The sequence below is a fragment of the Aspergillus glaucus genome (assembly GCF_001890805.1).
Source record: "Aspergillus glaucus CBS 516.65 unplaced genomic scaffold ASPGLscaffold_3, whole genome shotgun sequence".
Taxonomy (NCBI): Eukaryota; Fungi; Ascomycota; class Eurotiomycetes; order Eurotiales; family Aspergillaceae; genus Aspergillus; species Aspergillus glaucus.
The window spans coordinates 282792-309867 of NW_019170455.1; the positions used below are offsets into that span (position 1 = coordinate 282792).

Genomic DNA, 27076 nt, shown 5'->3' on the forward strand with positions numbered 1-27076 from the left:
ATCGAAACTGGTTTTCGTCACACGTCTGTATCGAAGGGCTGTCTTCACATGTAGTTTGATTAGTTGCTGTTGATTTGTGCATATGTCAACAATTCATCTCCAGACTGGTTCTGTTAAAATATTAGCTTGGTTAGCGAATGGTTAGAGTTGGTTGATTAACAGGCGAGAGATTTTATTGGGAAATGTACTCGTGGTCTCCAGAAAAGTTGTCTAAATGCACGATCATAGTGCAGCGTAGAGATTTCCAATAGCGTATTCTTTCAGTAACAATTTCCACTGTCTAAACTCTCTCCATATAAATGTGGGATGGGCTGCCCTGTCTTTCGAGATTGCAATACTCAATTCTTCAAGATGGACATAGCGGACAACGCATTTTTGCATGGTTCGGCAACCTATGCGCTGAGTCTGTCATATGAAGGTTATTCCCTTTAACTTTAAGATATAGCTTGATTAGAAATTGGTTAAAGGCCAATAGACCAACTGACAAGAAAAAAATACCTCATAAGTTGTAGAAATGGGTATGTCTCGCCACAATTGCCGAATGGTTGGCCGTTTGGAATCCCATGCTGAGGGAGACTTATCCAAGGAGTAGCCCAGTAATTTGATAGTCTCACCCTCAGCAAGTGCATAGCGAGCTTTTCGGATGTTTTAAGTCCAAACATCGTCGAGCATAGTATTTTTCATACCGCCGAGGGACGCATCAAGGAAGAAAAATAAACGCAGTCCTCTTCCAGCCGACAGCAGCTATACGCCCATGGGGTTTTAACGCCCCTGCCAATAGTGCGGCACCAGTTCCCGAACATTGTCACCAATGGCAAGAAGAAGCTGCGCTTTCAGCCCCAGAGGGCGTAGGCCCAAGGGAGGACGTAAAAAGTCCCAACAGATCGAAAGGGATCCAGTATGGGACGCCGCCGTGAAATTGCCTGTTCACTTTGAATTTCGATACTATCTTCGCGGGCTCTCCCGGTGCCCAAGGTGGATGCAACAATCTGCCGATTGCCTGTTGAGGTTCGGGGTTCAAAAACCCTATGCCATGTGGCAGGCTATGTTACTAGATTACCCATGGTATTCTGTACCTTTGGCTGCGAAATGCTCACCTTAAATTAGCCATCTTGTCTTGGATAGACTGTAGCGTGGAGATGGAGTTGTCTACTCCAAAGACAGGAGACGCTATGACTGAACGCTGCCCGTTATTCTTCCTATAGTGTGGGGCTTGCTTTTGCTCGCGACGAGTGTACCTGTTTCTTATTCCATTTGTAAAATGCCCCAATATCTGTATGCATGTGATGACTGAGCTGCGATGGAGATAGAAAAGAAAGAGAAGGCTAAAGTACAGAAGCTCCTTTTCATCATGGAGATACTAGCTCAAGGCATTCACTTTCAGAGACATGCTAGGTATGTTTCCCACATCAGTCTTCCATTCACCTCAGACCTCAATTCTGCTGTCCTTAGCCCTTCCACCGTGATCTGAAGGCCAGCTAAAGTCCGTCCAATTGCACCTACAGACATCATGCTCACAACGCAGTCAGTCACGGAAGCATGTAGCTATACAGTAGTCACCTGGTCTAGCCGCCGTGATTCTAGGTACCGTCCTTTACGTCTTCAACTTAAAATACAAGCGCCGGTATGTTGTTGTTGCAATCCCACCTGATCTCACTCTCCATCAGAGAGCAGTGGCTGTTTACCAACTGTGATTGGCAGCCTGACGAAAGCACTCTTGATCGTGCCAATGCCATTGGTTAATTGAGCCTATTCTTTGATGGAAACGGCAACAGTAAGCACTTGCTTTCTACGATGGAACGCTATCCTCCATTTATTTACTATTCTTCTCATCGAATAGGAGGCTATGTTGCACTGTAGATCGCTATACGAAGTTCTCGAATGGCTGTATTGCGGCTGTAAGCGTTTCGTCTTGAAGGAACGGCAGAAGTCACCAAACAATGCGATTTCGGCAGTTGATTGAAATACACAATCCTTGGACATAGGTGACCCTGGCTTTTTGACATCCACGAAATTGGAAGAATGCCCGGCCGCCCTGCTACCCTGATATTCTATCAAGCCACACCCACCGTCACCAGCGATTTCTAGTCTCCACTTTTCTGAGTCCGTCCCTCCTCATAGCACCAAGAATCTCGTTCAAATCCGTAGGAGCTATAATCTCATCAACCGCCTGACTGATCCGATTCCAGATGTAGAACTTTCCCCCAGCCTCAAAAAGGAGCGAACAAAATCTTGTCTCGAACAAAATAGGACGACCCCTCCTTGCTCCTAAAGCTCTGGCTACTTCTTGTCCCTCGCTATTATCCTCGGCCCATTCATAATCGTAGTCGAGCTCTTGGGGGTTGTCGGTCCAGCCCTCTGGGGGTTGGCGATCCGCATGGTGCTCTGTAGCTTGGTTAGGGTATTGGTAGAGCTCAGGTGAAGCTGGGTTACTTACTGAGTTAGTTATGTTGGCTGTTGGGGTGAGTTGATGGTGGGAAGAAGGTCTATGGAGTGCGGAAGGTTGATATATATATATATATATATATTTGACCGTGACTCAGAGCATAATGAATCACAGTAGTTTTGTCTCGGAGTTTTCTCCCATTCTCACCATCACCTCACTGTACAATAGTCCCAGATCAAAGATCCTAAAGAGCTACTTATTTATACTATTCTGTCAAGCCACATATCGTCAACCCCAGCCCTTTAAATTCTCCTGTTTTTAAAATAGAAAGAATCTCATCCAAATCCCTCGAGGCCATAACCTCACACACCTCATCAGCCATCCGGTTCCAGAGAAAGAACCTCCCTCCAGCCCCGAAAAGAAGCACACAGAAATCAAAGTGGCTTAAAATAGGATATCCCCTTCCTTCTATTCCTAGATCTTTGATTATATTTTGTCCCTCGTTATCATCAGCAGCCCAGTCGTCATCGGAGTCGAGATGCTAGGGTTCGTCGGTCCAGCCATCTGGGATTTCATTTATCTGTATAGTGCTCTGTGCATGGTTAGGGTCTTGGTGCATAGTAGGGTTGAAGTGGAGCTGGGTTACTTACCAATTTAGCTATGTCGGGTAGATTGGCTATTAGAACATTGATGGAGGTGAGATGATTTACAATATATATTTCTGTATGTGACTCGGAGCAGAATTACCGTGGTTTCGCCCCAGGCCTTTCTCTCGCTTCTAGCCTATACGGAACTACCTGTACTTGTACTCCGTATTCTACAGAGTCAATAAATCTCGTTTATTGGCCAAAATGGCCCACATGGCAGGAAATTGGACGTGCCGCGTTTCAGTGGGTCGAGAATAGTTTAATTTGGAGTCCGGAGAGCTTTCTGTTCTTCGTGGTATGTTGTCCATTTGCACTACACCAACGACTATGGAGGTATCTAATCATAGAAAGCACTGCACCGGAATGGTACAGATTCACCACTGTACTCTGCAAGTATTCTGTATGGTTAACCTGCAGGGAAAACCACGTGACAGCAACACCAAAAGGGTAATTAAAGAGCGATATCAGTCGACCAATCACGACGAGCACTGCCATAAAAACTCAGCCAATCGGGCACCGCAGCATGATTAGCTCCCGCTGGCCGTGCATCCTGGATGGCAGGAGAGAACGGAGTACGGACAAGTACAGACACTCTATGATGGTATCTCAGAGGTACTTAAATGTGAGGAATCAGCTAGAATGTACAAAGCATGGAGACGATCATGTAAGACCGTTTGCCAGTTTGCAAAATTAAAGACAACGGATTCACCGTTCCTGCGTTTGGCGAGTCCCCAGACTATTTACCCCCTTTAGCAAGGCGACAGAATCCTGCAGCCACCTGAATTATCAGGCATTGTATTACGGCTCAGCCTCATAAGTTATCTGGACGCTGCATTAAATATTTGACTTTCCCCGCTGCGAAGCTGAATTTCTCTCTCGCCGGCTTCGGTATTTTTCAGCAAAAGACAGTGACAGAACTCAACAACTGATCATTTTACCTTGGTCTACTTAACTTCCTATCATGTCAGATTTCGACCCTCCCTACGGCTACGCTCTCCGCCGTAACGGCTCCTGTCTCAGCACCGAGCAGAACTGCGGCAAAACCTGGGATCCCTGGTACCGATGCTGTCCCTCAGCTACCTCCTGCGAAGATGACTGTTGCCCGAAGGGCGTAGACTGCGGGCAACGACTCGGACAAGACCCCCATTGTGCTAACGACACCGCTACGCTCTATCGAGCCAAGGGTAGCGAAGACAACAGTCCGGCATCGGGTTATTTCTGCTGTGTTGATGGCACGAAGGCGTTCCAGGATGATCGGACTTGGGTGGGATGTGCGGATTCGTGGGAGTCATTTAACGCGAATGATTCGTATACGGCGCCGTTGTCTATTAGTGCGCCTACCTCAAGTGCGTATTCTTTCCTTTCTATCAGTGCGTTCAAGTCTAATTCTCGGTCCAGCTAGCACGAGTGTCACGATTTCATCAACGTCAGCATCCACGGCCACGGCTACATCCACATCCGACTCAGACTCATCAACTTCATCCTCTTCTTCTACCAATACCGGCGCCATCGCTGGCGGTGTCGTTGGGGGTGTAGTTGGAGCTGCACTGATACTTGCGCTTCTATGGTTTTTCATCCATCGTCGTCGGAAGGCGACGGCGGCGGCAGCAGCAGCAGCAGCAGCACAAACGGCACCTGGACCACATATGACCGGAGATATGGGATATATTCCCTGGGCACAGGCCCCGCAGCAAAGGATACAGGAGTTGGAGGATACCAAGCAGCCGCAGCCGCCGCTGCCGGTGCAGGAGCTCGAGGATAATTCTGAGCACCAGGTTCATGAGTTACCGGCTAGTCATCGGTGATTATGGGGAGTGTCTTGGTTTTGTTGTTGATATCATTTGAAAAAGACATTGAAAATGACGGGATGGAGTATATGGAGTTATGATGGGTTATGGGCTCTAGGTGGATAGTTTGGGATGATTTAGCCAGATTGTTTATCAAGAGAGTTTACTGTAAGTAATAGAAATATCACCAACTACCTTAATTGTCGATATATAATACCAGCGGCCTCCATCTCACGGCTCACCACCATGTCGCTTCACCACATCATCGTCACTAGGTAAGAGCTCATTCTCTTCTCGTGCTTCTTTTGTACATATCTCCGTTCAATTCCCGAGCTACCAAGAGCAACACGCCCAAATCAGGACATGGCGAAACGACATGAACTTATGGGTCAGTCCTCTTGGCCACCTGAGCTGCTAAATGATCCTCAGGGCCGGCCTTGCACTCAGCTTATTTAGTCTCTTTTCATTTTGGAGCTGAAGATCCCCAACCTGTGACCATGGTGCCGACGATGGAGTGACCCCGATATATATAAATTCCGTTGCCGTGAGGAGATTCGGAAAACAGGATTGATTGACACCTGACATGTCCAGGATAGAATGCTAACTATAAACCCCACCTGCTCCTGTCATAAAGAATCATTGGTAGACGAATGGAAGAGCCGATGACTAAATATATACACCCGCAGACCCATTGCCGCCGCAAGAACCATGGTTGCGCGGTGGTACTATTAGGTGTAACCCCTGAATTATATTATTTGAGAGTTCTGTATGAAAGATGGATGATTTCGGAGTGAATATATTGTAGGGATAGATAGATGAACATGGACATGAGGAATAGACTCGGAGAATTGGAGGTTGGTCCGAGATAGTGTTGATTATCAATTGAATAATTGCTCCAGGGACCGAAATTGATACGTCCCTTGTCTGGGGAAGGAGAGGGCGAGTAACCATGGAACAGTGGACATGTTCGAGGATGATCGGTTAGAGTCTGCAGTGTGCATAGTATTGCTCTGTATGAACTCGACATGGTTGTACCACTTTTATACGGAAATGAGGATCGCCGCGGTGCACAACCCCAGAGGCTCAAAGCGAGTCGGTTCGAAACAGTGAATCCCCCTGTTGATTTGGTTATTTTTGTCCACACGTTTATACTGCATGGAAAGTGAACATAAAAAAAAAAAAAAAAAACAAAAAAACAAAAAATTAAAGTAACAGTAAGGGCGAGTCGAGGAGTAGAAATGAGTGACACGGTGGCAGTGGACGCTTGGAATTATCATCGTCGTAGCAGCAGCAGTATTACTAGCAGTTAGTTAGAGTAAGAGCTAAGCTAGACTACAGCAATACTAGAGGGTCTCCCGTTTTCGTCTCCCCTCTTCCTCTTCTTCCGCGTCGTCCTCTCTTCATTTCCTTCCTGTTTCCTTCCTTTCTCTCTCTCTCTCTCTCTTCTCTTTCTTCTTCCTCTTTTCTTCAGTCAGTTTCAAAACTGTTCTATATATTTTTTTTTTTTTTCTCTCTTCCTTTTGTTTTCCTTTTTTTGTTATTGTTGTTGTTCTCTTTCTTTTGCCCTTTAATTTTCTTTATCTTCCCTCTTCGGGTCTTTCTCCGCCGCCCGCCGCTTCTCTCCCTCTTCCTCTTTCTCTCTACGGAGTAGTAGTCGACTCTACTCTCCCTCGCCGACCGGGTCGCTTTTATTCTGTTTCTAATACGCAGGTCTTCGTTGCTCGCTCGAGGAATCCTCACCAACAGAACAAACGATCGAGTTCAATTCGAGTTTCGTTCCTCCCTCCGTGCGCCTCCCACCTCTCCCCCCTTTATCGCTGCCCGTCGATCATGATCCTATACGCGGTACACTCTCGGCCTCAATTCCTGCAGCAGTGCTAAACGCTGGTCTCGACGACAGCTATTCGAAAGAAACAGTCCCAGAAACAGTCTACCGTCTGAATAATTCAATACGATCCATAATCGCGTCCCGAGGCTATCCCCCCCCGGTCTCCCTCGTCAAGAAGAGCCAAGAAAAGAGGTTGTGAACGACAAGTCGCGGTAGTTACTGCAGTGCAGCTATCTTGGGACTTGTCTTCTCTTTATTTCTTGATTTGAAAAAAAAAAAAAAGAAAAAAAGAAAGAAAGAAAGAATTTCCATAATAAAGGTGCGTCTTCGACTTGCGAAGCCCATGCGTTTGTTTCTTGCAGTCTACTTTCTCCTGTTTATTACTTTTATATGAATTTCTTTTGCGTCAATGGTTTTGCTTTTTTCGAGTATTTGGAAGCATGCTCTTGCTCTCCGATCGCAATCCACGAACTAACTTGATTTACAATACAGCTCTGGCAGCAGAGAACGAACGATTGCGATCGCAATACAACCCCATAAAAAAAAATCATCAACTCTCAAAAAAGCTGTCAACAGACAATAACCCTCAGGAGGGTCATTTTTGTTGTTTACTGTTTCCTTTATCGTGTCATAACTTGACCCGCTCATTGCGATTGCACAAACGAACCGAAATAAGGATCGCCCACCCATTTATAGCTTCACGAAGTGTTGTTTCGGACCGTCACGCAGGAGTTCCTTTGGTAACTCGCTTGCGCCTTCAATAACACGAAGGTATGTCCCAATCTGTTCCCTGATGCAAACAGTCCCCTTGGCCGCACCTTCTACATCTTCGCCTGCAATTTTGGGATTTCGCTGTTTCATCATGCGCTGTACTGCACGGGTCTTCGCAGCTGTCGCGGCGCTCCATTGATTGGTTCACTCACCTCTATCTTGAAACCCCGGCGCTAAATCATCATCAGCCTTCCTCCGTTCCGGTCCAGAAACGGCTTCATCTCCTTTATCGGCTATGAGCGAAAACCCTCGTCCGCAGTCTCTGCCGCCGTCGACACATGCAGCCTCAGCCTCGTCTTCCGCGGCGCCTGCGCCCGGCCAGAGCAGCGCGCATCGCCCAATTTATCCCGATCTGTTAGGCGGCCCCCCAGTTCCGCCCCCTAGAACGTCGTCCCATCGCAGCCACCGCAGTTCTCCGCCTTCAGATAAAGGTTCGGGATCCCGACATTCAAAACACCGCTCTGAGTCTGGGCGGCATCATGCTACCGCCGCTTCTTCGTCGGACCCGTCGAAGAGAGCCAGTTGGACACCAGGGTCTCCCGTCTCTCCAGCGACCCCGACCAACGCGTCTATGATGGAGACTATTCCTTCTCAGGGGACTCTAGTCAAGGAGTCGAGTACCGTGATCAACCAAGTCCTCGTCAGTGATCCGTCAGTGGATATCGAGCGGGAGCAGGTGCGACAATCGGGGAAATCTGAGGAGTCGTCGCCCAGCAAGGGTGCCCAGTCCGGTGGCGGCCTGGGTTTGGTCGGGAGTGAAGGTGTAGACGATGGCGGCCGTGGCGGGCTGCGTAGTCGACATGACTACAACAGCAACTCGACCAAGCGGAAAGAAATGACCTTTGGCCAGTATGTTCTCGGGCAGACGCTGGGTGAAGGTGAATTCGGCAAGGTCAAGCTGGGTTGGAAGAGAGACGGCACCATCCAGGTGGCCATCAAGCTTATTCGAAGGGAGGTGCTCGGCTCGAATCCCACCAGACTTCCCAAGATCTACCGGGAGATTTCAATCCTCCGCGACCTCTCACATCCGAACATCGTCCGTCTTCACGAAATGGTGGAAACCGACCGTCATATTGGAATTATCATGGAGTACGCATCCGGAGGAGAACTGTTCGACCACATCCTGAACAACCGGTATTTGAAGGATAATTCCGCACGCCGTTTGTTTGCGCAACTCGTCTCCGGTGTTGGTTATCTGCACAAGAAAGGTATCGTGCATCGTGACCTGAAGCTCGAGAACCTGCTGCTTGACCGCAATCGCAATATCATCATTACGGACTTTGGGTTCGCCAACACGTTCGACGCGGTGGATGAACTCAGTGAGGAGATCGAGTACAATTTGACAAACAAGAATTTTGTGAAGAGGATGCAACTGGACAAGACCAATGCCAAGGGAATGCGGCGAGGCGATCTCATGCAAACGAGCTGCGGAAGTCCCTGCTATGCTGCCCCGGAACTTGTCGTGAGCGATTCGTTATACACGGGACGCAAGGTTGATGTCTGGAGCTGTGGTGTTATTCTGGTACGTACCGCTTGCCAAAAAAAAAAAAAAAAAAAAAAATTTAAAGAATTGGATTGCTAACATATGGCGCGATCAGTACGCGATGCTTGCAGGATATCTCCCCTTTGACGATGACCCGGCAAATCCGGATGGTGACAACATCAATCTGTTGTATAAATATATCGTCACAACTCCCTTGACATTCCCCGAATATGTGACCCCACATGCGCGCGACCTGTTGCGGCGGATATTGGTACCTGATCCACGGAAACGAGCCGACCTGTTTGAGGTCGCCCGTCACAGCTGGCTCAGCGAATTTTCCCACATCGTGTCGCACATCACCAGCAGTACCACCCAGGTCGCCGAAATTGCCAATACCACCATTCCGCAAGGTATGTATAGCTTGTTATTGTTCTCCAATAGGGTTCATTTTGCTGACAACCATTCAGAAGAACAAAAAGAACCATCGCTGGCGCGCAGTGCGTCGGTCAGAGAACCCCCGAAATCCTACCACAGTCCCGTTTCTACCGTGGGTGGACTCACCCATCACTCTGGGGACGTCTCGCACGACCAGCAGTCCGACAAATCCAAGACCTCGCGGGATGCCAAGCGGAGAACAGTCCAGGTCGAATATGTTGCCCCTCAATCTCAGACCGCCCGAGGAGAGACTCCTACTGCACGGAATTCCGTCGCTTCGAACACGACCCCAACAGAGGCTACGCACGCTGCGGCTGCTGCGGCTGGAGCCGCGGCACCCCAAGAGGAGGTGTCCGCAGAGCAGAGCCCCGGGGCTGGAGAATCGAACATGCCGGAAGCTGGGGGCAGCACAGCGGTCACGGGGCCACCCCAGCCTCCAATGCCACAATACACGCGGCCGACCACCGGTGGTTCGATGACCTCGTTCAATGCTGGCCGACTGCCATCGCGGGGCTCTTATGGCCAACCTGTGGCTCCTACTGTTGCGGCAACCAACGCCCAGGGTCGTCTCGCACAACCTACGAACAAGCAATATGTGATCTCCGCACCTATCCCTCAAGATCCAACGCACGCCGCTACCATGTCCATCGGGCGGCCCAGTGCTCAGGAATATCCATCCAGATTCAATACCACCCCTCGCCAAGAGGCACCAAAGGGCCACAAACGATCGAACACGATCTCGGGGATTGGAGAAAGACTTTTTGGTCGATCTGGGTCTATTTTCGGTGGTCGCGGTACGCAACCGGGTGGTGCTCGCCAAAGGAATAGCAGGCGCTACCCGCCTACCAGCATGAAAGAACCATTCCCAGGAGATAACAACACGAGAGTCTCGGTGGATTCTCGACGCTCAGGCACTCTTGGGTCGAACCGCAAGTATGGCGAGTCGAGTGGAGAGAGCAGGCCTCGTCGATTCTCGCTTTTACCTGCATCTTTCTCGCTGAAAGGCTTTGGTTCGTCGAGTAGATCGCAAACCCCGGATAATGATTCACAAGGGAGTCGCATAAATGTCAATAATCGCGTCCAGCAACAACAGTCGACTGGTGCTCAAGGAACCCGCTCCCGCGCGGCCAGTTCTGGAACCCAAGATGCGATTAATTCGATTACAGAGGGACCATCGGATGAGGTCTTCACCAACGATGCACAAGTCAACTACCAGGCTCGCATCGACCAGCAGTTTGCGGCCTTACATGGGACACAATCTGTTGGTTATCAGCCAACGTCCTACAGCGGCGCGTCGGTCGAGCAAATGTATCCTGATCAGCAATACGCGCAGCATGCGCACGCTAATAATTCGGCGCCCAGTTACTTGGATGGCCATAATGAGAATGCTCCCCGACAGTCGATGCAAGGCAACCGACGAGGAACTGGTATCCTCCAGAAGAACCGCAAGTTTGCCGATGCCTACGAGTATGAGCATCATCCTGGCAGCTCAGGAGCAGCGAGGAAAGTCATGGACTTTTTCCGTCGGCGAGCTAAGTCTCGAGTTGGCGATGATCGGTAGATTCGATTAATTGTACATGCTCTTTCGCATTGCTTTGAACTCCTGCTCTTTTAGGGTTGAGTACCCTGGCGGCGTCCCACTTTGGCAGCTCCTTTGTGAGGACAGGATGAATCGAGCAAATACACCTCGAACGCGTTGACGTTGGAAGGAGGATGAAGTGGCTCTTTTTCGGTATGGAAGGAAAAGAGCAAAGAGGATAATTGGATACCCTTCTCTCTCGTGATACCCCAACAGCATACGTTCTCCCCTGCTTGCAGCGATCGGTTTGTCCTGTTATTGTACCCCGTGACCGTTTGATCCCGCATACATATTGATTTATCTAGCATGTTATCATTTTATTTCCTTTGTGGACAATAAATTTCCATTTCTTGTTCGTCTGTTCAAATATTGTGTGTTTACTGTTATTATACTGGTTGTAAAGTGGTTTTTGTTTTCTTTACTTCTCAAGCCCTATTCTGTTATTTTCTTAGCATTTTCTTCATGGGAGGATGCATTTCCTTTTCCTTTACATTTTTTTTTTTTTTTTTTCTCTTTCTTATATCCCAGTTTCGAGTTCCTTGAGGATAATTTAATTTTCATTGCTTACTGGTGATTATACTTGCATTGGAGTTTCGAAGTATACCACTGTCGTTTCGTTGTCAGTTGTCGATTGTCGGTTGTCTGATTGAATCATTTTTGATATACTGTGGTACAGAGATACTGGTTTGTAGAGTAGATATTACTTTAGAAGAATGTAATTACATCGATATTCGACCAGTTGAGTTTGCAACGGTATTCCATCCTGCAGAGTAAATGAAAAGATAGATATCATGTGACAACCACAGCCCGAGGTTCGCGGAACAACACAGGACAGAGAAACCCAAACGGGAAAGCAATGACTTGTCCCTCGCTAAGAGACAAGTACTGAGGGGGACCCTGAGGCCGAGGTACAAGTACATAAACACTTGTCTGTAGATCTTGCGTCATAGTACAGAGTACAGGGAGCGTAACCGGAGTCCAGGGTATTTGAGTCGGAAATAAACACGGAAATAGATAACATTACTTGCACTTTTCCTTGTCTTACTTTGTCTTATTTAAGCATAACATCCCTACCTTTCTATCTTGGCCTATCCTCTTGGCCTATCCTCTTGGCCTATCCTCTTGGCCGTCCTTACCTCTCTTGGCTTGAAGTATTCAGGCAACAGGGGCCCAAGTGGAAAAAAAAAAAAAAAAAAAAGCCAAAACAAGCAGATCCCACAAGTTGCTCAACGTGATCATCGTCTGTGACTGTGATTGGTTGGGAGGGTGGAGGGAGGGTATGTAGGATGGTGATCTGGCGATACGGGTTTCAGGAATACGGCGGAGGTTTACCTGTACAGACCGGACTCTGTGCTCTGTATGGAGGCGGACATGAGTGGGATTATGTGTGTATGTTTGGCTGAGGAATAGGGATTGGTGGTCATTGTTATGTACATGCAATCCTTCTGTAGGTGTAGGTGTAGGTGTAGGTGTGTCTAAGTAAATTGCTTTTGTCTTATCAATGGAGAGGGAGGGGGAGAAATTGTGCTAGTAATGGGATTATGTAGTTTTTTTTACTTTAAAAAACTTACGAATGTTGATCTTGGGTGGATTACCTTCCTAAGATCTCACCGATGCGGGGGTATTCACTATTTTAGATTTTGTAGTACAGTAATTTTCCGTACAAGTGGCTGGCTGGCTACAGCCAGCTACGATGATCATTGCGCAATTCTGCTGATTTGGTCTGCTTAATTTGTTCATTCCGTGCTGATATGATGAAGGCCCCATGGGGCTATGCTATGGTATGTACAAGACAAAAACCAAGACCAAGACTATCTACTGTCCACTGTCCACTGTCCAACCTGGCGATAACTGTACGTGTCTATCCGTGCATCCGTGCATCCGTGCATCCGTGCATCTGTGCATGCTGTGTTGTAAAGAAACCTCCCCGGACGAGCCGTTTTTGTATGGACTCTGGACTCATCTGGAGATGATGGGTATCGTGTCGTTCGTGTCGTGGTGTGTTATGTTGTTGTTGCATCGGATGATGCGATCATACCGGGTGGTAGCTTTCAAGAAAGGAGAAAAATGGAAAAAGTAACGAGTTTATTCACTCGAAGCAGTCCGGACGGGAGCATCGTAGCCCAGGAAGAGGAACCCAGCAGGCAGCGGAGAGGGCGAGAGCGCGGCCGAAGAGCGGACACGGTTCTCAGAGCCAGAGATGGAGGCGTGGTGAGGACCAGCCTGGGTGGGCGAGAGAACAAGGAATCTGGAAGCAGAGGCGGTGCTGTCCATGGAGGCAGAGCTGTCCGAGCGGCCACGGTACTCAGCGTGGTGAGGACCTGCTTGGGTAGGAGAGAGGACGAGGAAGTTGGAGGAGGCGCTGTCGGTAGAGGAGCAGCTGTCGGAGCGGGCTCGAGGAGCGGGGGACCCGTGGGAGGCGGTTTGGATGGGAGAGAGGACGAGGAAGTTGGCGCCAGGGGTGTTGGAGTACATTTTGAGAGTTGTATAGAGTGTTTGAGAGTAAGACTTAAAGAGGAGTTTTGTTTTGGTTTGGACTTGTAGTTCTGAGAGAAGAGAGAGATGCTTGATGATGAAGAATAGAATGAGACAATCTCCTGGGAATGAGACCCTCTTTATATCTTTGAGATCTGGCCAAGACTGATCACCTCACTGAGCAGAAGTCTGTATTAGTGAGCGTGTATGAAATGTGAAATGAATACATACGTGGGGTTCTTTTCCTTAGAAGAGTTACCGAGCAGTGGACCCCCCGGATGCCCCCTTTCTAGGCAAGTCTTGGCTGGCGATCATCCGCATCATTGCTTGTACAATCACTGCACACTGTGTATACCCGTGGGGTGCGGTAGGCTGTAGGCTGTTTGCCGAAGTACGTGAACTGTGCTGTTTACTGTGCTGTTTACTTGACGTACTCCGTAGTCTTCCTCCATGTCTGTCTGTACAGAACTCCATACCAGTTCTTGTATCATGAGAACTGTATCTGCACCCTGATCAGCCACAGCCAAGAAGCCGTCAGTGTTTTTAAGATCGATAGCTATGCACAGTCACCTGACGCTATCTAGTCTGGGCCACTTGGCAGCGACTTGGCACATTCTCAGGTTTCAGAGGAAATCATGTGAGGGGAAATAGGGAGATAAGATATGTCTTAGTCGTACTCCGTAGTAGTTAGTTATGGAGGACTGTATGACAGGCACAGAGCACTGCCAGAAGAATACTTGGCAGTTCATCGTACTTTGTACCAGCAATAAATCAGAGGCAGTCACGTGCTCTGACCTTCCTGCGAGAAAGCGTAGCACTAACAGAAAGACAGGAACCTCATCTCCTCTTATTACTCCACCTCCAGCTCCATTCCAGCTGTTTTCTGCCTTGTGCCTAAGCAAACTAGCAGCGGCAAGTCCTTCAGCTGCATATCGGCGCAACCAGTCGATTGTCGCTGACTTGGCGCCTACGCCCGATTTCCAGCCCCTCCGCGCCAATCCCGTCGCACTCGATTCAAAGCGCCGGCGCGGACTGACTGTGCCAGTTGCAGACGCCAGAATTGACTTTCTTATTGCATCTTGATTGGCACAGTTGCCGCAAGAAGTGTGCCTGGCAGTCTGCCTTTTCAGTTGCAGCTGGTTTTGTCGTTGTCGCTGCAGATAGTTCATAGGTGGAGGATGGTTTGTTTTGCGGCGCTGGAGGTGGTCACTGCCTTAGTTCATTCCTACAGTGGATTTGGCGTTCATGCATGCTGCCAGTGTGAACGAACGTTGTGAATTATAGGTGCGAGTCGACTCGTTCTGCGCCACAAGTCTGTCGTCTCTGCAGTTCACTCGATTTGCAGATATCCAACCGCGCCATGAGTCAGGCTCATTCCTTGACAATTTTCAAAGGGCGAGAACAGAGCAAGAGAGTTTACTCAGGCGTAAACATGCGCAATGGATTGATCTTCCCGTCCCGAATCCTCCCGTTTCCCGTATCTTGCTGACCACCAAGAGTCCGCTGAGGATGTTGATGTGGGACAAATACCAACAGAAGGATGAAAAAGGCGCAGTCAATGCAACCTTTCATCACAGCAAGTGATGGCTCATCCGTCACATACTACACGGCTTTGTCCGGTAGTTGCCATGTCGAGGAACGAGATTGGCACGTTCTTGCGGCGTTGATATAACAAACGTTATCAAATTGATGGCTAGATGCTGTCAAGGCAGCATGGCACGCATCATAGGGGCCAGGACCCTGGACAGGGTCTAATCGCTACTGCCAATGGTCATTTCCTACTGTTGCGTGACATTCGGAGAGCGCGGTTCTCGACTGCGGCATCACCCGCAGAGAAGGATGGACAATGTTGGTTTACAGCAATCACTGATTTGATAAACGCGGCTGTTGGTTTCCCTTACTGGCCCAATGTGACTACACCTGCATGCACATAGATGGGCCGTGAATGTCACCAACATGATGTCAAAGCTCCCCCTTTACTTACCAAGGCTGTTGATACCTTGCTATAACGGCCACTGTTGCCTGTTTTAGGTCAATGGTTTGGATAAAACATACGCCCTTATTGGTCCGACTTGGGGTCCCTTAACATCCCTGGCCGCATGCTTTTCCATTGTGATCCACAAAACCTGCTTGGTGTTGGAAAGATCAGGTGCAGTAGAGTTTTCATTTTATTTTATTTTTTATTTCTCGGAAAAAGTAAACCTTTGTTGGTAGCCCCCCCGGTTATGTTGGGGACACGGCGAGGCGAGATGTAGAACCAGACAGGCACCAACTACTACGCCGCGTCTTCGGAGAGAAGCGAACGAAAAAGAAAGAAAGGAAATTGGGAGGGGTGGGAGATGCATCATCATGGAGTGTGATTGATGCTGTTGCCCAGTATAGCGGCGCCGTTGCGGCACAGTTCTTTGACCGCAGTCAGTCAACCACAGAGGCAAAAGTTATATAAACATTCCGGATCCCTCTTGCATTCATCTTCTCTCCATCATCATCAATTCCTCTCTCTGTCTTTCCTCTGCCTCTTTTTTCATCCAAAGAAAAGCGCCCAAGTCCGTTGCTTCACCTTTTCCGGCGTCCCTGACTAAATCATTTGTTCGCGCGGATCGCCGTCTCGACCAATCCATTTCAAAACTCTCAAAAATTCTTTTTTCTTTTTCTTAAAATAAAACGAACCTTCCTCTTCGATTCCTCTTCGAAACGAATTAAAATGTGTTCGATCTACGTTATCAAATACGACTGTGGTTGCGCCATCCAGGAAGTCGGCGTGGTTCACTGCGCACACCGGGGCACATCAACATGCCCCGGCGTTCGGCAACAGCCCCGCCGCCGGGAGGGCTACAACTGCCCTAAGCACGGGGGTTAAGTATTTTAAACATACACGAGCGTACAGGGTGAGTTCTAACATGTTCCGGAAGAGTGACAACTCGTGTACTAACGGATATATAGATCCGAGGAGAATTGGCGGGTGATCCAGTGTACAAAATTAAACTACTATGGATATCGTGTCGATCACGACGTGCAAGGATCCCACACGAAATGACTTCTCGATTCTTACATCTGGTTTTGCGACTTGGACTGCGATATTGATATCATGGGATTTGATTGTCGAGGATGTATCTATATGGTGTCTAAGGAAGCTTATATTGCCATTGTTCCCATTGTTTCTTAAGCGTCATTTCAACACTATATGCGCTGTTTTTGTTATGTTATATCATTGTTGCATGCTTTTACTATGCCCTAGTCTGTGTCTTTGTGTTACGTTCCAATTCAATCGATTGATATTTCTAATTATTTCTTTTGCGCCCCATGCTCTAGGAGTTGCGTAGAATCGCGTTTGTGTATTTAACAATGCTAGACGAGATTTGATATCGCGATATTCATCCCCTCCCAGCATTTCCATAGCCATATTTTCCGAACACGAACGCGAACACGAACAATGTTGAAGATCAAATACCTATTATCTCAGAAATAGAAACCCGCATACCAACTAGCCACTTTCTAGAAAGAAGGATTGACAGGATCCGATGATCTGTTTTAGCTTCAGAGAACAAAGATGTCAGTTCAAATCCTTACCAGCTAAACGCCGCTCAGGATTTCCCAAAATATCAACTTTCAACTACTGCACAGTCCACGCTTCCATCACAACGTGTTTCTTTGTTTACCCACGCTATGCCACGACGCTAACTAATGCACTACCCCTGCAGCCCAGATGCAAGTTTCCCGGTAAATATGTACCTCAATTAACGTTTCCATGGGGTGAATATAGACCCAGCGAAGGTTCAAAGAAAAATGAAAAAAAATCTCGCGTGCCCGAGAACAAAGAAACCCTATTATTATGTGTAGTTCTCGTGGTGGCCACCGCTAGCCTCATGGTTTCAGAGCACGCTGTTACCGCCTCGTGGCCGTTTCTTTGTCTTTGTCCCTGCTATACTAAACTTTAAATTTTGACATTGCGTGGTGTGACTACTCTGAAACAAATTCTTATTTATTCTTTTGTTCTTCTGCTGCATTAGCTAGTAGCCTTGCTGAGATGTAGATCAGGGGTTAGCAAGCGAGTAGCGACATCATACTGCGTGTTGGCTCAATGCCCATTCTATCACTATGCAGCTGTCACAAAGGTTTTAGGTTGATCAACGCTTTCAGGTCCGTGTTTCATCCAAAGCAAACTCGTGGATAAGCGCTCATTCTCTATAACCGGTTTTTATGTCTCTTTGTCGTCTGTTGCAGCTAACCGCCAACATATCCGTGCTCTCCTCTAGTGATTGGAGCATTGACTCTTCGGGATCATGGTTTCATGATACTAAATAATGGCCCCCGAATGTCAAGGTTCCCCGGGTATGTTAATCATGGACACCGGCTGCCCAGTCCACTTCCAACCATTGGATTGTAGATCACGGAGAAAAACACCGCTTCCGGAGTCTCCTGGCCGGAGAGCGGTCCTTTTTCGTCGTGAAGGTAGAGTAGGGGTGCTTTGGACATTACAGTATCGACTATTCCCTTCCGAAATTCCAGAAACTCGTGCGAGTTTATGATCCGTTGTATCTCCATCCTTGTAGCATATCCGGCTACTTTGACGATGATATCTGACCACGAGACCATGCATTTTCTTGAAGTGCACATAGCTTCACTGCAATGGAGTCTTTCAGCATTTCAGAGTAAATCCAATGGCATGTTGCCTTCCAGTCATCCTTGAGATGGTCCAAAGCGAATAAATTCTCCAAAGCGAATAAATTCTCCACCCATCTGATCCGGAGCCATATGACTATGGTCGGTAGAGTTGACTCCCTTGCTTAGCAATTAGTCAATGGCATTGTGAGATGGGGCTCTGGAATCAGTCGCTGCGATTGGTCGCCTAGATTAATCCAATTTAGTAGGTGTGACAACACCTATCTTGTATTGTCTTGTACGGACTTGGAAGTCAAGATGGGCGAGGTTCTCACGACAACTTTTGCCCCATGTACTAGAAGTCCGATCATCGGAATTCCAGATGCACTTCCGGCATATGGTCAAGCTCCGCATACTTTTGGAAATTGGCGTAAAAGTAGACGTGTAGCTGCAGGAGGCCTTCCTCCGAGCGAACTGAGGTGGGTTTAACCTCGATTCCGAGAAGCATCGGGAGAATCTTCAAATATGCATCAACTGTTAGACTCAGGGAACTTTGGAGATGATAGCAAACCCAGAACGGAGGCGATAGTAGGGCATAGGGGTTTTGTCCGGTGGCTGATGATAATGGCACAAGAACCACGGTAACGGACCCTTTTGTTTCTTAATCTTGTGAGGATGTCAAACAGGCGGGTCTGCTTCTAGATGGCAGGAATTGGCACATATTCTTCGTCAGAATCCCACTGGCTGTGATAGTGATGGATGCAGCTATGAAAGAACGTCGGGTAAGAGACGCACGAATTTGATGGTAAAACAGAAATACCGTAGTGCAATCCTGGGGGAAGAAAAGGTGAGTATAGGGTTTCCACTATTATATGTAATGACGAGCAGGGCTTACACGTAGACGGGTTGGTGTAGAATTGTAGCGTGGCTTCATAAACCATAAAGTATAATAGTGAGGATACTATCGAGCTTTTTGATAACCTTATTCGCTATAGCGGCACTAGCCCTGATGATCGTCATTGTCAAGTAAGGTCAGAATACGTGTCACCGTGATGGGATCCATGATAAACAGCGATTGAAGGCTGTGACGAACAAATCGACATCGCATGGCTAGAACTGCTCACTGTACTTTCTCGCTGTAGGAACACTTTTCTGTAAAGCTCTGTACAGGCTTTCCCTTGGGGAAGAAATTTGTGCGGCTAGATCAAGTTTGACTGGGTCAAGCTAAATTGTATGGTCGCGTTTTGGCCTATGATGGATAGGGTCAGTATCCTCTGTCCCAACACAGAGCTCACAGAGTACATGTTACCGCGCGTTATTGCTTCCTGGGCCGTCACTTATCGCCATGGATGTCCAGGAATCAGGATCGGCAATTGAAGCGTTGTCCGGGTATTCCAATACACCTCATTCTAGCAATGTTGCTATTGTGCTTATACAGATCAGGCAGAGAATTGCTGTCATCAGCATATTCAAACAACAGTCACTCAATTATTGTGTCACGCTGCAAGGCTGCTCCTTCGCCTTCGGCTGCTGCTCTGAATTTCAGAATGATCTGATTGTTTTCTGTACGTTTTGTGAGAAGCCGCTAAAGCGTCTGGGCCGGTCTGTTCGGCTGGGTCATTGTCGTTAGATGCCCTTTAGTATATGAGGGAACTTGTCACGGGCTCGGAATAGCAGATACTAATGAATTGAATTCCTATCTAGACTATTGTAGCCATCGATGAGAATATCGAATCTGGGAAGAAAAGAGAAGAGGAATCTATCTACAGGAAGAAAAGGGTTTTTATCCATGAGTTGTGTGGCCGCGCTAAGTGCTTTCTTTGTTTGCTTGAGTGGTGGCGTTTGTCGATACCAGCCACTGAGGCATCAAGCTGGCGTTGAGGCGTCGAACCGTCACACCAATAGATTCCTATTGCTCGAGACCGTCACAAGCAGCAACATGCTGAGTGACTGGAAGTTAGATGTAGCAGCTGTTGGTTTCATTGTGATCTGTCTAGGTGATACAACCGCGTTGATTTCAGGAGTCACTCAGCAGATATTGTGCTATCAAGTTGAGCTTTTGGGTTCATAGTAGAGTCGAAAACAAAATCAGCTAAAGAACTTCTGAATGTAAGATTTGACCTTCTTTTACAGTCATTTTGAAAATGGTGTTGACCACTTGTAAAAAGGACAAGTTTTTGTATCTAGCAACACCAGGAGGGGCATGGAGCCTAAAACGACATTATTTTGATGGGCTTCCCTTGAGTCTCCGGTTCGGCAGCCGAGCTCGTGAAAATGACTAAATTCAACTATTTGGAAAGTAATCGGTTCCCATAGTTATGAAACATCGCTATTTATAAAAGAAGTAGAATATAAATACAATCAACTGCATATTGTCCGTTCTAGTAGAATGCAAATTCATACTTGGTTAACAGGAAACACGCTGAATAAACGACATGAAGGAAGATACAAAGTACATTATCATAAATCAACACAACCATAATCCATCCCGAGCTACCTGCTCTGTTCACAATTCGTCTTTTTTCTGCTTGCATTTGAGTTCCTGGTCCTCATGTTGTTTTGATTTTGCGGCTGCTCGTGCTTCGAGTTCACCCATAGATCGGCGAGTGAGTGGAGTCGTCGGTGCCTGCTGAATACGGAAGTGGTGAAGCATGGCCTCGCAAGAAAGGTTATTATTGTCCTCTCCGCAAGCCGGGTGGAATTTGGCAATATGTTCGTCTGGCATCAATCCAAAGACAGACATGTAGGCCTTCGGGCTGTTTAGCCACCAGCATTCCGTTTCTTTTCGCTCGACAACTTCCGAGGTCCTGGTCCACGTTGCCTTCTCATAATAATATAAGACGCCGTCCTCGGCATGAGGTTTGTATTTCTTCTTGAAAGCTACCCCGCTCCTGTGATTGAGAACCTACTGAATCTGCACTGTGATTCCCTTGAAAGAATTGAACTCCCGCCTATCCCTGGAAAGGGACTACCAAACTTGAGTGCATTTCAGAAACTATCTGAACTGCATCTCCATGCATCCTCTTTCTTTAATACAGCACCTTTTGATGCATCATCTAAACTAGTAACTCCTTGTCTTCAGCGACTCACCATTGACTTCACCAAACATGAGCAATTCTCAAGAAGTGTCGGGGGGTCAGTAGACCCTGAAGATTTCAGCAACCACAAAGCCAAATTTCTGGAACACTTCATCATTACCCAGAAGTCAGGGCAGTCAAAAACCTCCCTGAGACAGATATTTCTCCGATTCGGCCCCGACACAATTGCAAAGGATAGTATTCTGTTGGAGCTGTGGTCAGCTGATCTTGTGGAGGAGGTTTCTGCAGTGGCAGCTTCTTATGATATCTCTCTGACATACAACAAACTGGTTTATGTTGAGGGTAGAGGAGAATTTCCAAGGAGAGTCTTGGATCGAACCCAGCACATGATATTTGACCTACTGCTCGAGCCACCAACCCAGGATGGAGTGCATGTTGACGCCATTAAAAACAGCTTAGAGCTTCCTTTGCAGAGGTTGAGTCTGCTATTGAGGGGATGCTGGGGGATGGTATACTTTTTACTACTGTTGATGCTGATACATTCGATATCATTGACTATTTTTCGTGAGCACATCTCATATTACAGCTGGAAGCCCGCGGGATGGACTGAATATATTTTAGACGAAATTTACAATTCTTGTACTAGGTCTTGCAGAATCAAAGGTATTATCGCGAGTATGGCTTAATCACTTCTACTGTAGCTTCGCATCCATCTTGCTCGAAATATGGTCGCGAACGACGAGGCTTGGCCGAGGGGCGACAAAGGGTACAAGGATGGCCGCGACGAGAACACCGGAGAACCATCCGATTTGCAATGCATCACGGCATCTCAAAACATCATTTACTGTTAGCATGGCCCTAGGGTGATTGGACCATACCGGCGGGGAGACCGCAATTGCAGCAGATCCCAGATGGTTATGATCTCGGACATGATGGCATTGTCAAGCTGCTGCTTGAGACAGGCAAGGTCAATGCTGACTTGAAAGATACAGCCTCTGGTCGGACGCCACTATCATGGGCCGCTGAGAATGGAACATGATGGTGTTGTCAAGCTATTGCGCAACCATCAGCAGAGAAAACTTTAGGATTGGCCTTTGCAGGATCATGTGATTAATATTTTGGCTTTGTCAAGTAGGATAGCTTTCTACACTAAGTGGCCGATCATCGCTCCCACTACCTTGTTTAGCTGATACATCCTCCAGCTCGGTGACCTGCTTCGCTCCTCCCAGCACTTCCTTGTATTCGTACAGCTAGACAATCTTGTGCCCAGACAAGGTTTCCAGAACAATATTTTCATATTGTTCCAATTATCGGCGTCATTTCACATGTTGTTCTCGAGCCGTGATGTCCCTTAGCAGCTTATTCTGATTCCCGGTATCCTGCTTGCTTTGAATTTGTTGATAGCGTCAACGGTCCGACAATAAAGTCAATCGTAATTCTTGAAACGGTGGTCTCAAATCGTAACTCAGAGGGGAATTCAGGAGTTGATTACTCCGGACTAACGAGGTCTACTGCTTGGGCATATGACGGCCTAAGTTGTAGAGAGACGATGGCCTAGCTTTAGGAAAGTGACTATCTCCAGCCTTCGAATCTTGGTCATTGATGAGTGGACTGGTTTGAGATATAATGCACGAATAGGAAAGTAGGATACAACAGATGACATTAGGTAGCAACAGACATACACAATAGGGGACACTTATCAGTCGGCTCATTTACCACAAAGCAGAATGTGATCCCAAAAGGTGCTTGATACTACTTGATACATCGAGAAATGAGCCTTTAAGCAAAAACCGCGTAAGAAACCTTCAATGGTAGACACAAAGGCTTTAGAGGACAATATTGTATTGTTATTGCCAAAAATGATATGTAGCCCATTAATCAGGCAGCTCATGAAATCTCACGCCAGTGGATCTCTACTCAATGAATGTCAGATGCATGCCGCTGAAATTCCATCTTATGCAAGAGAAACACTTCGCAATAATTGCACTTGAGAGAGTCTTCATGCAGGTGACAAGTGTCAATGTGCCGTGTCATGCAGCCAGTGTCATAAAACATCCTACAACAGGTTTGATCGGGCAGTTTCTCATTAGCAAAGCACTGGAAACAAGCCCGTGGCTTCGAAACATCCGTGATGCTTCTGTGTTGTACAAAAGAGCTCATCACGTGGACAGAGAGTGGTCTCCATGTTTTTGTCAAGGCAGTCTCTAACATTGGACGAGCCGTCAAGGTCAGGCTCAGGGTCTGTTGATGGGATGGATATCGTCTTGATCTGCTTGGGCCGGCCACAAAGTGGGCCACCTTCTAGGACATCACAATACTGCACAACAGCGTCCACTGCGTCATCACGCCGTTTCCATTCATCCTCTACCGAATTGGAAGTTGGGTACAAGAGAAGTCGCTGAAGAAGTAACTGAAGATGATTCTTTGTCCTTGCTTTCATCCTTTACTGTGGTATTAGACAACTGCGCCTCAGTATCCAGAAATGCTTGCTCTTCATCAAAGTTCTCTCAGACTTGATGCCATAAGGCCCTCAACAGCCGTTGTCAGGTGTTCTTCAATTCTTTCTGTTGTTGGTGGATACAATCCAGTAAGCTCAGTTGCTGGGACTCTTTGTAACAGGCGTGAGCATTGTGCAGATTGCGGCAGGCCCCTTCCAGGTCTGGATGATCCTCTATCTGGTCCCTCTGCTGCTTGGACAGATACTGTGGCCGCCGTGTGTCTCGCCAACGACTCTGCCAGGTAACAGCCCGCATCAGTTCCACATCTGGGTCAAGGCCACAGATAACCCGGATCATATCTGTGTCGAGTTGCAATGGGTGATAATGGTTAAGAAAGGTCCGATGGCGTGCCCGTGTTGCGGACGGTGGTCGTAACCTGAATGACCTCGTGCCAGAGATCCTCGTAGCCTCGTATTCTTGATTTCGACGTTACCGTAGGTGAAGGTGGTGTATGACAGGCCGTAGCCGAACTCGTAGCGGGGGGTGATGTTCTAAGTAGTGGGATTAGTACTCGATTTCTTACTTGGCAAATATTGAGAAGTGAAATCGATGGTTTAACGTGACACTCACCTTGGCATCAAACCACCTGTAGTTGATAAGGGCTCTCTCTGAGAAGTCGCAATTGGCAGTGTAGCAGATAGGCACGGGGTAGATACCATAAAATGACGTCACATTATCACTGGCACGTGACTTACACCACGTGATACATAATTAGGTAGATCATCAATCCCAACCTATCACGGTCAACATTTCCGCTCGTCGACGAACCCGCGACACATGTAATGTCCATCGACGTCAACTGGGAGACAGCCACCTCTGGACCGGACGGAGAGGCTCTGGCCGAGCGCATCCGCTCCTTTATCCACGACAAATTCCAGCAGGTGGCCCTCCCACGCTTCATCCGTTCAGTACACGTCCATTCCTTCGATTTCGGGACGATCCCTCCAGACCTCGAGATAAAAGATTTCTGTGAACCGTTTACGGACTTTTACGAGGAGGACGACGATGATGAGATATCAGAGGTATCGGAAGAATTAGTGTCGGAGCATGGCAGCAACACCACCCACGATGACGATAGTCAATGGCCCGGGACGGGGCCTCCTTCGTTCCATGACGGGATGGCGATGAATAACCAGCAATTGCGGGATCCGTTTGATGAGCCGGGGCATCATTATGATTACCCGTCGGCTTTGCGGTCGCCTATTGAGCACCTCAATTCGCATTTCCTGCCTCGCGCCGCGGGCACACCGGGCTTACCTGTCGGGACGTCGACGTTGGGCTATCATCTCATGTCACTCGGTGCGTTGTCGGGGACACAAACTCCTCTAGCTGCGGTTGCAGGCGGTTCGCCATTTGCCAATGGCTGGTCAGACTCTGGTATCGGACCAGCGAGCAGAATGCGACTGGAGAAACCGTCTGTACTGGCATACCCTCACGCAGCAATGCAGCAACACCATCTCCTCCAGCAACAACAACAGCGTCAACAGCAGCAGAAGCAACAACTGGAAGTCGATGTCGACTCCGCCTCCCAACCATCAACAGCCCCCCACCCCACCACCGCAAACAAAGATAACCCCAACAACGGACCAGACGACCCTATTATCCCCAGCCCCGGTACAAGCCCTCACCTAGGCGACCCTCCATCCTCCGCAACCCACCCGCATAATCAACCCCCGCCTCCACCTCAAATCCCCTTCCGCCCACCCCCACGCATGCGCGAGCGGAAACCCGAAGACTTCCAAGTCCTCTGCCACGCCAAATACGCAGGCGACATTCGCCTATCCCTAACCGCCGAAATCCTCCTCGACTACCCGATGCCCAGCTTCGTGGGGCTTCCGCTGAAACTTAACGTAACGGGCATAACGTTCGACGGCGTTGCGGTGATCGCGTATATTCGCAAACGCGTGCATTTTTGTTTCTTGTCTGCTGAGGATGCGGATGCGTTGCTTGGGTCTGAGGAACAGCAGAAACAAGGGGACAACAGTAACCCTGCTGCTAGCAATGCTAATAATAGCGCCGGTCTAGGCCTGGATGCTCACAATATTACATCCTCTGCGCAGAAACGGCAGGGTGGCTTGCTTCAGGAGATTCGGGTAGAGAGTGAAATCGGCCGCAAGGAGGACGGGAAACAGGTTTTGAAGAATGTTGGTAAAGTTGAGCGGTTTGTTCTTGCTCAGGTGCGCCGGATCTTTGAGGAGGAGCTTGTGTTCCCTAGTTTCTGGACGTTTCTTGTTTGATTATGTTTACGAATGATGAATTGCTTTGCATGTTTGGCGTAGAAGTCAAGTTCAAGTGAAATGAATACAAATAGGATAAATACATTTTCATATTGAAATAAAGATCACAAAAATGCCATATGTCAAGTGAAGTATTCGTGTTCGTACACCTTGGCAAATGTAATCCCTTGAAACACCCATCCGTCAATTCCCTGCCCGAAAAGCCGAAGATCCATTGTACAGATATTCACCATAGTGCTAACTGCACAAAGACATCGTTCGAAGCATTTTGAAATACCAACCGTCACATCGTCAATTCCATAGCACAGCCTATGATCAAGTTTTCAACAGTGACCCGCTGACATTTACAGGTCCTTCTTAGGTCCCTCGGGCTTGTCGGAGACCTTGTCGCCCAAGTTGTGGTACTCACGAGCCAATCCATCAGCCTGTTTCTTCAGGGTCTCAATGTCACGGTCCTTGGTAGCGATCTCCTCCTTAAGACGGCCAATCTCGCCAAGGTCACCGGCGCTAGCAAGACGAGCGGAGTCCTTGCCGCCAGCCTGCTTGTCGCCCTGAAGGTGCTTAACCTTGTCCTCGAGGCGGAGGAGTTCGAGGATCATGGTGTAGGTGCGGTTGAGGATCAGGGAGAGGAAAAGAGTGAAGCCGCAGAGGTACATGTTACGCTGGGAGTAGAACTTGCGGGCCTGAACTTCCATACGGTCCGTTCCGAGAGCGGCGGCTCTGTTGCAAGAAATGAATTGTCAGTCAATCGTCCTATTGAGGAAAAGCGTCGCAAATGAAGGGGGGGGGTGGAAGAAACTAACCCCATAGCACCACCCTCTTTGCTGAAAGACGACAATTCGAGCTGCACGCGGTACACACGATTGACGCTGTCAATGAAGAGGATTAGGATGAAAATGAACGTTATCTATAGCATTGATTATTAGTTTCCAGCAGAATACCAGTTCGATGTCGAAGCCCGCTCACCTTTAATCCATATTGTAATTTCGCTACCACCGGGCTTTCCGAGATGAAGGTAAACAACTTCCGCTTGATGGTGAAGGGAAGAGGGATGATCAGGCCCATGAAGACGGCCATCTCAAAGACCAGGAGGCAGAAGACCTATGTTATTCAGATAGCCATGGTTAGTATACAGAGATTGATAACAGAAGAGAGCCATGGATCTGTCCGCTACAAAGGACCTCGTGGAGGCTGCAGCAAGCTCGACCAGCGGCACGACAACTATCATGTAGCAAGCTCATCACAGAGAGATACTCACGAGACTGTAGTAGAGAGTCATCGTGCTCAACAGCGAAATTCCGATAATCTTG

The 27076-nt window shown here is 48.0% G+C and overlaps 8 protein-coding genes across 8 annotated transcripts; 4 read left to right on the forward strand and 4 right to left on the reverse strand.

The window, feature by feature from the left end:
- Nucleotides 1-3742: 3742 nt before the first annotated feature.
- On the forward strand, nt 3743-5061 carry ASPGLDRAFT_42671 (uncharacterized protein). The gene is made up of 2 exons (XM_022545647.1): nt 3743-4379; nt 4432-5061. Exons 1-2 carry the CDS (start codon nt 3995-3997, stop codon nt 4836-4838), a joined length of 792 nt encoding a protein of 263 aa, XP_022404317.1. The 5' UTR covers nt 3743-3994; the 3' UTR covers nt 4839-5061.
- Nucleotides 5062-7654: 2593 nt separating this feature from the next.
- Nucleotides 7655-10898, forward strand: ASPGLDRAFT_63781 (putative serine/threonine protein kinase (Kin4); the record flags this gene model as incomplete). The annotated part of the gene is made up of 3 exons (XM_022548712.1): nt 7655-8941; nt 9018-9312; nt 9370-10898. 3 exons carry the CDS (start codon nt 7655-7657, stop codon nt 10896-10898), a joined length of 3111 nt encoding a protein of 1036 aa, XP_022404318.1.
- Nucleotides 10899-12833: 1935 nt separating this feature from the next.
- Nucleotides 12834-13730, reverse strand: ASPGLDRAFT_976078 (uncharacterized protein). The gene is made up of 2 exons (XM_022550607.1): nt 13623-13730; nt 12834-13568 (listed from the first exon to the last, which is right to left on the reverse strand). Exon 2 carries the CDS (start codon nt 13389-13391, stop codon nt 13002-13004), a length of 390 nt encoding a protein of 129 aa, XP_022404319.1. The 5' UTR covers nt 13392-13568; nt 13623-13730; the 3' UTR covers nt 12834-13001.
- Nucleotides 13731-20737: 7007 nt separating this feature from the next.
- ASPGLDRAFT_976101 (uncharacterized protein) lies at nt 20738-22375 on the forward strand. The gene is made up of 2 exons (XM_022550608.1): nt 20738-21670; nt 21733-22375. The coding sequence occupies exons 1-2, from the start codon at nt 20848-20850 to the stop codon at nt 21891-21893; spliced, it is 984 nt and encodes a 327-aa protein (XP_022404320.1). The 5' UTR covers nt 20738-20847; the 3' UTR covers nt 21894-22375.
- A 644-nt stretch (nt 22376-23019) lies between these two features.
- Nucleotides 23020-23671, reverse strand: ASPGLDRAFT_976128 (uncharacterized protein). The gene is made up of 2 exons (XM_022550609.1): nt 23633-23671; nt 23020-23583 (listed from the first exon to the last, which is right to left on the reverse strand). The coding sequence occupies exon 2, from the start codon at nt 23469-23471 to the stop codon at nt 23118-23120; it is 354 nt and encodes a 117-aa protein (XP_022404321.1). The 5' UTR covers nt 23472-23583; nt 23633-23671; the 3' UTR covers nt 23020-23117.
- On the reverse strand, nt 23409-24171 carry ASPGLDRAFT_976140 (uncharacterized protein). The gene is made up of 3 exons (XM_022550610.1): nt 24100-24171; nt 23912-24020; nt 23409-23856 (listed from the first exon to the last, which is right to left on the reverse strand). Exons 1-3 carry the CDS (start codon nt 24105-24107, stop codon nt 23575-23577), a joined length of 399 nt encoding a protein of 132 aa, XP_022404322.1. The 5' UTR covers nt 24108-24171; the 3' UTR covers nt 23409-23574.
- Nucleotides 24172-24311: 140 nt separating this feature from the next.
- mdm12 (ERMES complex subunit MDM12) lies at nt 24312-25766 on the forward strand (the record flags this gene model as incomplete). Its single annotated transcript, XM_022539970.1, has 2 exons — nt 24312-24947; nt 25008-25766. 2 exons carry the CDS (start codon nt 24312-24314, stop codon nt 25764-25766), a joined length of 1395 nt encoding a protein of 464 aa, XP_022404323.1.
- Nucleotides 25767-26110: 344 nt separating this feature from the next.
- ASPGLDRAFT_22479 (putative BAP31 domain protein) lies at nt 26111-27045 on the reverse strand (the record flags this gene model as incomplete). The annotated part of the gene is made up of 4 exons (XM_022543184.1): nt 26111-26486; nt 26570-26673; nt 26733-26867; nt 27025-27045. The coding sequence occupies 4 exons, from the start codon at nt 27043-27045 to the stop codon at nt 26111-26113; spliced, it is 636 nt and encodes a 211-aa protein (XP_022404324.1).
- Between the last annotated feature and the right edge of the window lie 31 nt (nt 27046-27076).